Source organism: Thermobia domestica, chromosome 16 (assembly GCF_964235325.1).
Source record: "Thermobia domestica chromosome 16, izTheDome1.hap1.1, whole genome shotgun sequence".
Taxonomy (NCBI): domain Eukaryota; kingdom Metazoa; phylum Arthropoda; class Insecta; order Zygentoma; family Lepismatidae; genus Thermobia; species Thermobia domestica.
In genome coordinates this window covers 67047198-67059936 of record NC_137469.1, presented here as the reverse complement: position 1 = coordinate 67059936, position 12739 = coordinate 67047198, and the positions used below count along the sequence as shown (strand labels likewise).

Below are 12739 nucleotides of genomic sequence, written 5' to 3'. Positions count from 1 at the left end.
AGTCGGAAAAAGTCTCTTTCTGACCCTCTGCCGAGTCCTTATGCCGGCATATTTTCGACGGCGGCACCGGCGCATTTACTTTGCCTTTACGGCTGTTTGCGGACTGCCCGGCAAGACAACTTTCTGACAGCGGCACCGGCGCATTAAATGCTCTTTCCGGTTCTTTGCCGACTGCTCGGCAAGGCAACTATTCGTCGCGGTCGAAAATCGCGCGGAAAGACGCCGGCGTCTGGTGCCGGCAATCCGACCACGGCATCTGGTCGGCATGGACAAATTGTCCGACTGTAGGCGGCAGAATCCTGATGGGGATATAAAATAAAAAAGTTTCCTCTTCTGGGCGCTCGATCGCCCCGATTGTTCCCCCTGGATCCGCCCCTGAGCTATTGGTGAGAATTAGTATTTTTTTTATGTTGGGCGTTTTCCATACTTTTCCTTATTATTTTTTGCTAAATATTTTTTTTTAATTTTAGCATTTTTTCATTTTTAGCACATAAAAAATAAATATTTTACAGTTTTTTAGCACATAAAAATCTGGGCCCTAATTATTAGGATTAGAGTGTCCTGTAGACTGAAACACTTGCCGTTATGATAATTATTATTTCTGTTTCCGATAAAATGTTACTTTTAATTTCGAACATGAAAATCAAAATATAACTGTAATGATTTTAATAAATATAATAACCTACTCATTGTTTTCATATTCATATTAATTAACCTTGCTTATATAAATTTCTACGTTAGCATCGTAAAATCATTGAGAAGGAAAAAGCAAAATATTATTGCAGCGGATGTGCGCTCGTTGTTATGTTTTGCTTTCTTCCCGGCATTTCAGAAGTTGTGTTTCTTTATCAGAACTGATCTTTACTGATCTGCAGATTAACTAATCGGCATAACGCGATCGTATGCAAGGCATTCGTTTGAGTGAGACTCTGCTGACCTAACAGATCCATTTTGGAGAATAATATAACACTCTTATTACTCTCCAACTAGGTGCAAGGTACGTAATGCTTCCAAAGTGTGTCGAATAGAATTACTGCAACTTACCGTATGGTAAATCATGTGATGTGATAATTTATTGAAGTACGGAGTGCGTATGCAAAGAACTCGAGTCGTTGTTCTACTTGTAGGAATTATTTTAATTGTGTTAGGAGCTGTGATTTCATTCTATTCAAAAGAGAGGTATAATGTTGATACAATATTAGTGATTGGTGTAATAGTTTCGGTAGTTGCTTATACACAAATGATGGGGAGAGTTAGAACTTTCGCCGTATTGGGAGCAGTTGCTCTCTTATTTCTAACAGCTATTATATATTCACAATACGTCTTACCAAGTTCAGGTTTAATTGAAACTTTCTCAGGCAATATTTTTTCGTCGTACAAGACAGAGAAGTTTGATATCAATGTAATGAAGTGGTTCAACTATACAGATGGTTCTGAATCCTTAAATGGACCATCGGTTAAAGAAGACGATCCTGCACTTATCGAAAAAATCCGGCAGAAATTTCTAATACCGCCTTCGAAACTTGAGTATAATTTAGAAAAGCCGTTTGTGTTTGATACTTCCATGGGTCAAGGTGAACGAATTAGGCGGTTACTAAATTACAAAAGAAATGGATTTTTCATTGAGTGTGGAGCACTGGATGGAGAAACACGATCAAATACCTTGTACTTTGAAAGATATCTTAATTGGACTGGACTGCTGATAGAAGCAGACCCTTTTAATTTTGCACAAATGCTCAAGAAGAACAGGAAGTCGTGGTTGTCACCGTCATGTTTAAGTGTTACCAAATATCCAACCATAGTCTCTTTTGAGCAAAATAAAAATATGGGGAAAATATCAGATAAACCGCGAGGATATTTCGAAACAGGGTTTGTAGACGTTCAGTGTTTTCCATTGTATTCGTATCTCCTTGCACTAAATGTGACTCACGTGGATTATTTTAGCTTAGATATAGAAGGTGCTGAACTAGAAGTTTTAGAAACTATTCCATTTGATAAGGTAGATATTTTGACACTTTCTGTTGAGTTCATTCATGGAAAAAAGGGAAAGGAGGCTCTTCAAGAATTCATGGAGAAGAAAGGTTACGTGGTAGAGAGTGAAGTGACGCATCCCGATTGGTTGGCAAATGACTTCATATTTGTGAAATATAAAAATTCCATTAAATGAGATTGAAATTAGAGTGCGTAAGTATTACCAATTGCATGTTCAGTTGGTTACGATAATTTTTGTTGTGCCATACTTGTTATATTTCGAATTTTTTACTGGGAATGAAAGACAAGATAGTGGGATTAAGTGTTGCAGAAGGTAACCAGAAAGAAGAAAACCTAAACTGACCTAACCAACCGTACCCTATCATGCCTCTATTAGTTTTTAAAGCCTTGGTAAAACGTAAAAATTTAACAGTGTATACAGCTGGCCCCTTCTGTAACAAGTAGTTCGTCAGTGTGGTTGACGTACTGTACTAAGAGCTTCAAATTTCATACTGAGATTTAAATTCTTGCTTTCGGGCAAATACTGTAGCCGCCTTCATTGTACGAGAGCAGAATTTACGCATTTAATGGGTTAACTGCTGTATCGCCGGACCAACTTCAGAAAATTTACAATTGGAGAATGTATTTTGGTTTGTGAGGAGGAGAAAGTGAAGGTAAGGTGAGGGGAATAGATGAAATTAAGAAAATACCTGTTGTTGTTAGTTGTTTTTGATATTTTAAGCGGCACTGTATATGGAGGCGGAAGGGACTATTTGGTGGAGAAATACATTTGTTATGATTTATGGGAAAGACAGCGTGGAAATGGTGCGTAAATGACAAGATTGTCTTATCGTGTTCGAGTTTTGTTGAGTTATACAAAAATAAAGTGTGTCAGTCGTTGAAATTGTGTGAAAGGCGTAGTCTACTAACAGACGAACAGTTTATCGGAAGTATGGAAAGAAAGCCACAGAAAAGAATAGGAACATCTAACAAAACCTAATCGAAATCTCTCCAAGCTGTGCAACACATAAACCATGTATTTTATAATAGTGTTTTTTCCACTATCCTCCTTTGTGCGTACATCCACCGCCGCTGGGGCACCCTGCTGCGCTCCTGCTCCGAATGGGTTGGATAGCATCGTACTTTTTAGTGGACACCTAGCACAAGTTGGTTCCTAGCACATGCACTAGTTTTTATGCCATGCGTCCACACTGTAGTTTCAACAATAATCATTACCGGGTTAACCAGGGTCACAACCTAGTATTTCGGCGGAGATCTGAATAATGTTGCTTTTTTTTATTTCTATTTTCGTGTTGCACGGCGATACAGCAGTAAGGCCCATTTAATTTTTAAATTTAAAATATTGTATTGATTTTCACTTCTAAAGTACTTATCCCGTGTCTGTTCAAAATAATTATACTACTATCTGTGTAACTACACAAAGTTTTGGGCTCTCGGGAATTCCCCTTTGTGCCCCTTTCTGGCAAGCGGACGATGGAATTCGAGTTCTCATATCAGTTCATTGTCATGATTAGTGGTTTCAGGTATTGAAGTTAATTCCAGAAAATAAAACTATTTGTATTAATAGCTGTCAGTTATCTACAGTGTGCCCCTGCCTTGCTAACTATAGGCGTATAACTCGAACTAGCTACATAGGTCAAGGTTAGATGACTTATTATACATAATCTGGCAATCCTGTATAAAGTTGAAATGAATATTTAGTTTGTTCATTGTTATAGGTATATCGTTCGTCTGTATTTTTGACATGTTCCCATCCTTTGTAAATCTGTTGCCTCTATAACATTGTGAATTGTAACACACACACACACACACACAAAGAGCTATGTTTGTTAATTTTAACAACATTGTAGCCTGTGAGTTGGAGCTCGTAATAATTTTTCGTCTTTTAGTTCTTCTTTATGTTATACTAATATTTCATATTATACAGAATTTTCGCGAGATAGACTGTATAGTTGCAATGGATGAAGTGAAGATAAGGCAAAAGTATTCACGGTAACAATTTTACAAAAGTCATCGAAGATCTTAAAAATACGGCACATCAGGATTTTTTAAATATATATATATTATTTCTTTCGTTGAACTTACATTTACATTTTTAAAATTCTTGCTTTGAACTTTATTTTCTTTTATGAACGGCATGTGCCACCTATTACCCTACACTAAACCCTAAGCGATCAATGAATCAGAGTTTTTGGCTTTACTGAAATTTGAAATTCATTCATCTTCACTTTCAGAACAAAAGTTATTAATTTAAACGCTTCGGAGATGAGCGTTCCATATGAGTTGAGTTGAGTTTTGAGTTTAACGTCCCGTTCAGCAGCGAGGCTATATGAGACGTGGACCTACTGATTAACGTGGAATCCGAACCACATGAGCTCCCGCCGGGAATCGAACCCGGGTCTCCCACGCCAAAGGCGCAGCGTTCCATATGAACACACAGCTGATTATTCAGGGTGTCTATCGGTCACGAATGTCACGAAATCAGGAAACGGTCATGAAAGTCACGAAATTTAGCTTTTGGGTCACGATTTTTTTAACTGTACAAATGTAAGTACATATTGGAAGAGTTTGTTCTATAAAACGTCAAAATTCACCAGCAAAAATGTCTATGGTCGGCTTTAGACGCTACCAAATCGCAAGCAAAGTACGTTTCTATCGCATGGATGAAAATGCGACCTAATTCGCACCCGAATTTGCTCTTGAAAATGTTAGGAAATTTTATGATTTGGTGAAGAAAAAGTCACGAAATTTCATTTTGGAATTTTAGTAGACACCCTAAACATCTGAATAGAGAGGACAGCTGTGGTTGAAAAACTTCATTTGCGTTTAATTTGTCAAGTCATTCACTGCCCAGTCATAGGCTTGGATTGTTTTCAGGATACTTTTTTTTTTTTCCACCTGGAGGAAGACTGGAAGTTGTCCCTAAATGGATAATACCCAGTTTTGTCCTTTTTCTCTAAACATCCCACAATCACGTAGCCAGAGATGAAAAGCAGTAACAGTATAGCTACTATAGCTATACATGTTTCGTGCTATTTAGAAACTTGAATTATTGCAGTATATCATCCATAAGCCTATACAGTCTTAGTAAGGGTTTACTTATGCAATTCCTATTCTAACTCAAAGGGCAGTCTCAAAAAAAAAAAAAAAAAAAAAAAAAAAAAAAAAAAAAAAAAACTTTAATGTCTCATTGTTATGCCTTTAGGCTAGAGGAGATGGATGAACAATGAAAGTGAATGGTTATGAAAGAATTGGTAGAATGAAAATGTGGATGAAACTGGAGAACCACGAAAAATCCTACGGACATGTTCACTACAAACTCATATAAGCTGGGATCGAACCAGAGGCGAATGGACAGTTCTGCTTGCTGTTCAGAGATGTTTCGTATGTTGTAATCAGCTACATAAATATGTTGTGTAAAATTATACATTACTGTAAAAAGAAATGAAAGAAAAAAAAAACGATATAAATGGCTTAGTCTCCTTAGAAATAATTTCTTCTCATCCCATACATTTTTAGTTATGTGCTTTAAAGCAGAGTTTTGTGACCTTTTGAACGCCTCGTATGTGTATAGTTGTGTCAAAGAAAAGTTTTTTTTTTTTCATTGTCATTTTTTAAAATAAAAGTTACACAAGTAAATTATGCATCTCAATCGAAAGGATTGTCAGTATTGTTTTTAATGTTAAAAATTGTATACAGTTTCCGTTTTTATATTTTTTTTTTATATCATCAGGTTCAGGAGAAAGGGTTAAAAGATCCGGAACCCCTTTGCTAACGCCACTGGAATGGAATAATGGGTAGACATTTTGTTTTTGGTATAAATATTGATGATTTGTCTGAAAAGTGAAGCCTTGATTTTCATCGTAGTATCAATTTACAGTAGTATTCTGGGCACAAGAAATAATTAAATATATGCCGCATGGAACACATTCTTTGTACTAATAAAACTTAGAGTAGTTTTCCATCAAAACACAAGTAAATGAATGTCGGCGATATGTTACAGAAGAAAACAGCGTTTCTCATTCTCAGGCCTAGAAGTAAGCGCAAGGTTAATTTTTTTTCTTCCTTACATTAATAAGAAAACCTTGTGGACTACTTCACTCGAAGAACGAGTATAGTTTATAATTTTCCATAGTGACTGGTTGTCATATTTGAAACCAAGTTTTAACTTAAGTAAGCAGTAATCAGGTGCTTTGCAGTGGACTTTATTTATTCTCCTCATGTCAACTTAATGTCATTCTTTATACAAGAGATTCACAGTTAACCAGTTTCACTCCATTTTTATGCCTGGGGCTGCAATGGTTCAGTGGTAGAAGGTTCACTTCTGGTACATGGGGTCCTTGGTTCCTTTAGACTAACCATTATAATCGTGGGACGTAAAACTTAGATTTTATTTCTTTTTTTTTTCATTTTTATGCCACAGAAATAGTCTTTTTTTTTTTTTTTTTTTTTTTTTTAATTTCGAGTAGAAAGTGTTCCAAGTGGGAAGAGCGTACTGGTGATGATGGAACTGTAAAACCATGACTTTTCGTTTAGCTGATATAAGCGCTGCCCATCGCCCAGTCTGTGGAACTGCAGTTAGCTACTAGTCCTGGTTGGGGGTTGTGCCGGGTCAATCAACCGGCATTTAAAACCTGCGATCGAGCAAAGTATATGTGGATTGCTTTCTGTAAGCGCTATCCTTGCTATGGTCTGTTTCTGATAATCGGATTTGTGTTTTGAAGGATGCATAGAACCAAAGCCATGGACGGGACGGAGGAGTGAAGCGGATGTGCATCCGGCAGGACCGGATCGAGTGGTTCCCTAAATGGTTGGTGGGAGTCTTGGGAAGTGGGTGGTTCATGGACGTCCTCCTCCGTCTGAAGTGGAGTGTTATGTGCGTCCAGTGTTCGTTTTGTCTGGTGTCCAAGTCTGAAACTATAAAAAAAATATTAAAACAGAAAAAAGTATAATAAAAGCACAAAAGATAAAAGAAAATCCATACGCTTTGTTCTCTTGTGGTGTAGTGGCTAGCGTACACAGCTTCAGTGAACGGACGTCCGGAGTTCGACTCCTGATGGGGTGAGAGCCTTGAAATTTGAACACAATACGGTGGTTCGGATTTCATGTTAAACTGTAGGTCACGTCTTATGTAGTCTTGGTGTTGAAAATGGACGCCAAACTCCAACCAATCATTCTGCATTCCGTTAAAGACCCAAAACTGAAGTAAATGTTGTTAGTGTTTTGTCAAGCATCTTTATGTTGTGTTCCATGCGTAGTAATACGTGCTTAAATTATTGGGTTTCTATTGATTTTGTAATTAGGTAGTGACTGAATGAACTATTTAAAACAATCTTCGTTTTGTTTCAGTTTGGAAGATAACGCGGAGGATATTTAGAAATTATTACCGTTGTAAATGCTTTAAACACCAGATGTAGCGATGAGCGTGTCAGATGAAAATTTTGACCCTTACGATCATCCCTTTCCCAGTGTTCTGTATACTCCTGTCAATATTCCTGGCCCAGGAGCAGATGCGTCTGTCTTCATCGAGCAGTATATGGGATGTTGTTGCAAAAGCGAAGATGTATGTAACTCCCATTGTGCTTGTATTGAACAATTTGGAATAAACTACGAAGGTGGACGATTACTTGAGAATAAACTAAGTGGCCCTGTGATGGAATGTAATCAAGCTTGTACATGCAATAAAAATTGTTCCAATAGGGTGGTTCAGAAAGGCCCCGTTAAAACATTGCGAATAGTTGAAACAGTCGGAAAAGGGCTTGGAGTTATTACTAGTGCGCGCATTGAGAAATTTACTTTTGTGTGCGAGTATGCTGGGGAAGTTATTGGATTAGATGAAGCGAAACGCCGAACTGAGTTACAACATTCGACAGGAAGAATGAATTATATTTTTGTTTTAAGAGAACATATTCGAGACGAAGTTATTCAAACATGCGTCGATCCTGCATACATTGGAAACATTGGAAGATATGTGAATCATTCATGTGATCCTAACACGTTAATTGTTCCTGTTAGAGTGAATAATAGGGTTCCAAAATTATGCTTGTTTAGCAAACGTGTGATTTTACCAAACGAAGAAATAACCTTTGACTACGGAGATGATTTGATACAAAGTGATTTTGACTGCGTAACCGATCGAAAACATTGTTTGTGTAGATCTGCATCTTGCAGAGGATATCTTCCCTTTAATTATACTCTGTTTTAATTATTTCGTGTAATGATAGGATATATTTATTTAGTAGAAAGGTTAACAAAATGTCTGTAGTGCAGTACAGTCACCAGCACAGTGATATAATCTCCTCTTTTTGTGTTGTTTCATCAGTGGTATCGGAACAGACAAATAGAAAAGATAATTTTTGTGTTACCGAGAGCTGTATTGAAATTCTTTTTGCTGGCGACTGTACAATGCAGCCTTTCTCAAATTCTTGTAAACTGAAGTAATCCTACCTAGTATTATTGTCTCGCGTTCATTTGTTTGAGAATTATCTTGCCATAGGCCTGTATATTTAAGGATATAAGACGGTTCCACAACTGTAGAATGGTCTGGTTCTGTAGCTTTTAACTATCTAAGGACTTCCCCCAAGTTAAGTTGTGTCTGAAATTCTGGTTCTGTATTTGTATCACGAGTTACTTCGTGGCTGCGCTTTCTTTCTTTTTTTCCTAACACACACAAGCTGTTTATTGGCAGCATAGTTGTATATTTTGTTAAACAGGTGTCTCTATAAAGTATGGAACAAGAGACCCACTAATATATCTTCTAATGTGTCTAACTTCTTGTACTTATTATTTTGAACGTTGAAGTTGTTTCATTCTGAGCAGTAAAAATCTTGCCTTATTTTACAGTGTAACGTTGAAAACTGAGGGTTTTCAAATTATTCAACAGGTTAGAGACATTTTTCGTAGCTATTGAAAAAATTCAAAGTATGTCTAATATTTAAGGTGTCAATAAAATTCTCGTTAAGAACTTTAAAATGTAAATAAAAGAAAATACTAACAAATTACCTACATGAAGGTTCATGTATTAAACTGATTGTGATAGTATCAAGTAACTCTGTAATATATTGAAAAAATATATTATGCATATTTAGTACAAGAAAATTAATTATATTTATCTCGGTATTCATACTTCATTATAACTAACGGTTTTTTGAAGGCTCGAGATAAATCAGAATACAAATCAGTACATTTTATCTTTTCTCTATACATTGGTAGAGATTTGCAAACAAGTAATTCGGTGTTTTTTTTTAAAGGAAAAATTGAATAAATTAGTCACTAAGGAGTTAGAGAAAATAAATATGAGGAACATATCTTGACAGTAATGACCGTTTTGGGAGGTGAGGCCTTTGTGTTTAAAAGGAAAATGTAATAATATCCAGATTATTAACTTTGAAGTGTTCCTGTGGCAATCAAAATTCTTCACTTGATTCTTCAGTTCCGAGCACGTTTCTTAAGTGCCCTTCAGGATTATTTAACAAGCATGTATCATGTTGATCACATGTTGTGGTTCCAAACTTCCGTGAATATGAAGTAATTTTTTAAAGAACCGTTTGATACCAGTACATAGTTATAATAAGGCAGACTCAGTATAGTGGGAGTCAAAAATAAGCACAGTTGTTCCACACTAAGGTTGTTCCATTTTTTATGACTTAATATTGCCTAATTAACTATTGAGAGTTATGTATATTGTTTCATATTCATTTAAGGTACCTATAATGAACACAGCTTTTCTGTCGCTAGCTCCGAAAGACATTTACAAATTACTTTTGTTGGTTAATAAACTTGAAGCTTGTTCTAAATGTTTATTTGGAATTTTAAAAACATATTTATATCATGGTATTAAACATTCTGAAATCATTATTTTAATAATAATAATAAGTTAATGAATGTACATAATCGAAATTGGATTTAAAGTTAATTGAGAGAATTTGAGAAAGGTTAAATGTCCGAATTAATTCTGGTATGCAAAGACAATGCTTACCTTTACTATTAATAATGTATATATTTTTATTTGTAAGTTATTAGAGGTATTATAAATCACTATTATGCGCCCTTCGTTTTATATATATATTTTTCAAAGGAAGGTCCAGTGTTTGTATTTTTTAAGAATAAGAATGTGAAAAATGTACCGTATAACGTTGAGTTGTTTATTGACAACTTCCTTTTGTAAGTAATAAAAATTGTTTAAATTTAGATGATTATTCCACTAATTATGTATATTTCATAAATTTCTTGAACAGCACTGGAGATTGTCGTTATAATGGCTACTGTACTGTGAAAGGTGGTAGTCAAATCAGGATCCAGTTTTGAAGTCTCGAAAGGTAAATTATTGTTTACTTATCGTAGTTTTCTATGTTATCTTTGTTAAACTTGCTCATATTAGTGTTAAGAACTTGTGAACCTAGTTTTTTTAAATTTAAGGTGGTACTTCTCCCTTATCTGTCTATGAATTTTTGAAAACATAAGTGCAGTGAATGTGACAATGCTGAAAATTGGAACCTTTATTGTGGGCCATGAAGGGAAGTATTTCTTTCAAAATTCATTAATGGACAACTTTGTCTTTGGCTCTGCGGAAACTAATAGTTTGAAATAAGTATAAATTTAATTTGGAGGGCGTGAATTACTTACTCGTAATTGTAAATAATAGTGATTTCTTTCGCCTCCTGTATTACCGCACTGCTATATTGATATATTATCAATAAGCATTGTAGTATATACATGTGAACTGAATTCCTGGCGCAACATCCCTCAGAGGACCACGGTCTACCTGTCGGCTTGCAGTACTCATGCCTTTGGGGCGATATGTGGTCAGCACATTGACTCCCCTCGCCGTTAATGCTGGCTTTCTAGACCTGAGTTCTCTACTTGCTTTTCAAGTAGCTCCCCAATTGTCCTCACGACCTGGAGTTACGCTGCAATGCCATCATCATCTGGTGAGTACGAATGGTCATCCAGCTTTCCTCTGATCTAGATCTGACACTGCTTAACTCACGAGAAGCGCCATTCCAGTGTGCTTCGGGCGTTGGTGCATATATATATATATATATATATATATATATATATATATATATATATATATATATATATATATGTCAATTCAAAGTGTGCATACAGCTTTTGAATTGGCATAAAAATATATATATATTCCAACCTACAAAGTTAAAATTTCTGGGAAAAAAATATGTTTCCTCAACGTGGCATCAGAATAGTCGATCTAGCTGCGCAAGCCAGCTAATGGCAAAGAGTAGTATCATATCGGACGGACATTTGAACTTTAAAGATCGGAAGCAGGTTATTAAGTGGTACTGGAAGTTTGAAAATCTTGCTATATTAGACAGCAATGGGGATGGTGAAAGCCGATTAAAAAGATTTATTTTTTTCTAAACTTTACCACAAATGATAAATTGATTGTGATTTTAAGTTTGGCGTCCCGTTGAGCACCGAGACTGTATGAGACATGGACCTACGGCTACGTGAATCCGAATCACACGAGCTTCAATCAAGAACTGTGGTTTCCTGCGCCGAAACGTAAATTACAGTGAGGATCAGGGAGAATTTACTTAAGGGAATTCAGAGAAATCAATACTAGAATTTCAGTGTGAACCTTTGTATAAAATATTTGAATCAAAATTTATACCATATTATTGCTCTTACTTTAAAACAAGTCGATTAGTTTGAGTAACGTTCATGGTGAGTTAAGACATCCCATTGGCTCCACATAAAACAGAACTGTACTGTATTTGATAATAGTTGCTATAAGATACATATTGAATAACTCAGATACATCTTAGGTTATATCGGGGGAATTAAAAATGTTTCCAAACTGTTTCGATGCACAATGACATGTTTATGACTTATGTTCGCTTCTAAATAAGTAAATATTGGTAGGTTATTGCCGTCGTTTGGAATTCTCCCGAGAAAAGTAAATAAATAAATACTTCTCAAACTGTGGTGTTTGGTCGTAACTTCTTGAGAGAGAGAGAGAAAAAAGAAAAATATATATCATTCTTGAAGTAGTCAAAAACCTATTGGAGATGTCATGTACTTTATATCTCTCAGAAGGATTCTAGGGAAGGCAGGTACTTACACCGATATATTAATGGCAGCGAATATAAGTCAATTGTAAAGATATCAACAAATTTCGAAACAATTTGAAAGAATTTCTAATTCCCCAAATCCCCCCAATCTTTCTATTTGAGTTGAATTTTATTTGGTTTGTTTTCTATGAAATTATTAACGAAAGGAATGAAGGGGAGATGATTATTCAGTGTGGAAAATTTCATGTTTTAGAAGGAAATACTTTCTATTCATCCTGTACAATAAGAATAAAAGCAAACTTTACATATAAATTAATCACAGTATATATTGTGTAATTCATAGTTTTCTGATGTAAAAGTGATATTTTCTGGTTACTATGTTGTGATTGTTTTCTTATTGTGTCTTCAAACTAAATTTATTTTTGTTCGGAAATTGCTCAATTGAATTATACTAAAACTATGTAATACTGATAATTTCCTTGAACTGCATCGTTCTGTTATGAACTGTCAGAAATAGGTTTATTTTGTAATATTATTGGTATTAATAATGGTTGACATTCCCATTATACAATATGCACATTGTTGGCATTCCATAAAGAATGTGAATGTTAAAATCTATTTATAGTTAGTCTCTAAATTCCAGGTAAGGTCAGCGGTAGTTACAATAGGGAAAGAAAGTATAAAAATTTAGTTCAGAACAGCAATAAAGGATA

At 35.4% G+C, this 12739-nt stretch overlaps 1 protein-coding gene across 9 annotated transcripts in view; it reads left to right on the top strand.

The window, feature by feature from the left end:
* Positions 1 to 841: 841 nt before the first annotated feature.
* The window catches only part of LOC145673129 (ufm1-specific protease 1-like), a 61148-nt gene continuing 49250 nt past the window's right edge, over positions 842 to 12739 (top strand). For 2 of the 9 annotated variants that reach the window (XR_014128724.1, XR_014128723.1), the window contains exons 1-2: positions 1004 to 2184; positions 10230 to 10310. Coding sequence is in view for 3 of the 9 variants with exons in the window: in XM_081742521.1 (XP_081598647.1) it covers positions 1094 to 2167 (1074 nt within the window). In the remaining 6 variants the exon portion in view is untranslated. The other 7 variants (XM_081742525.1, XM_081742524.1, XM_081742526.1 and 4 more) reach the window with 7 other exon arrangements.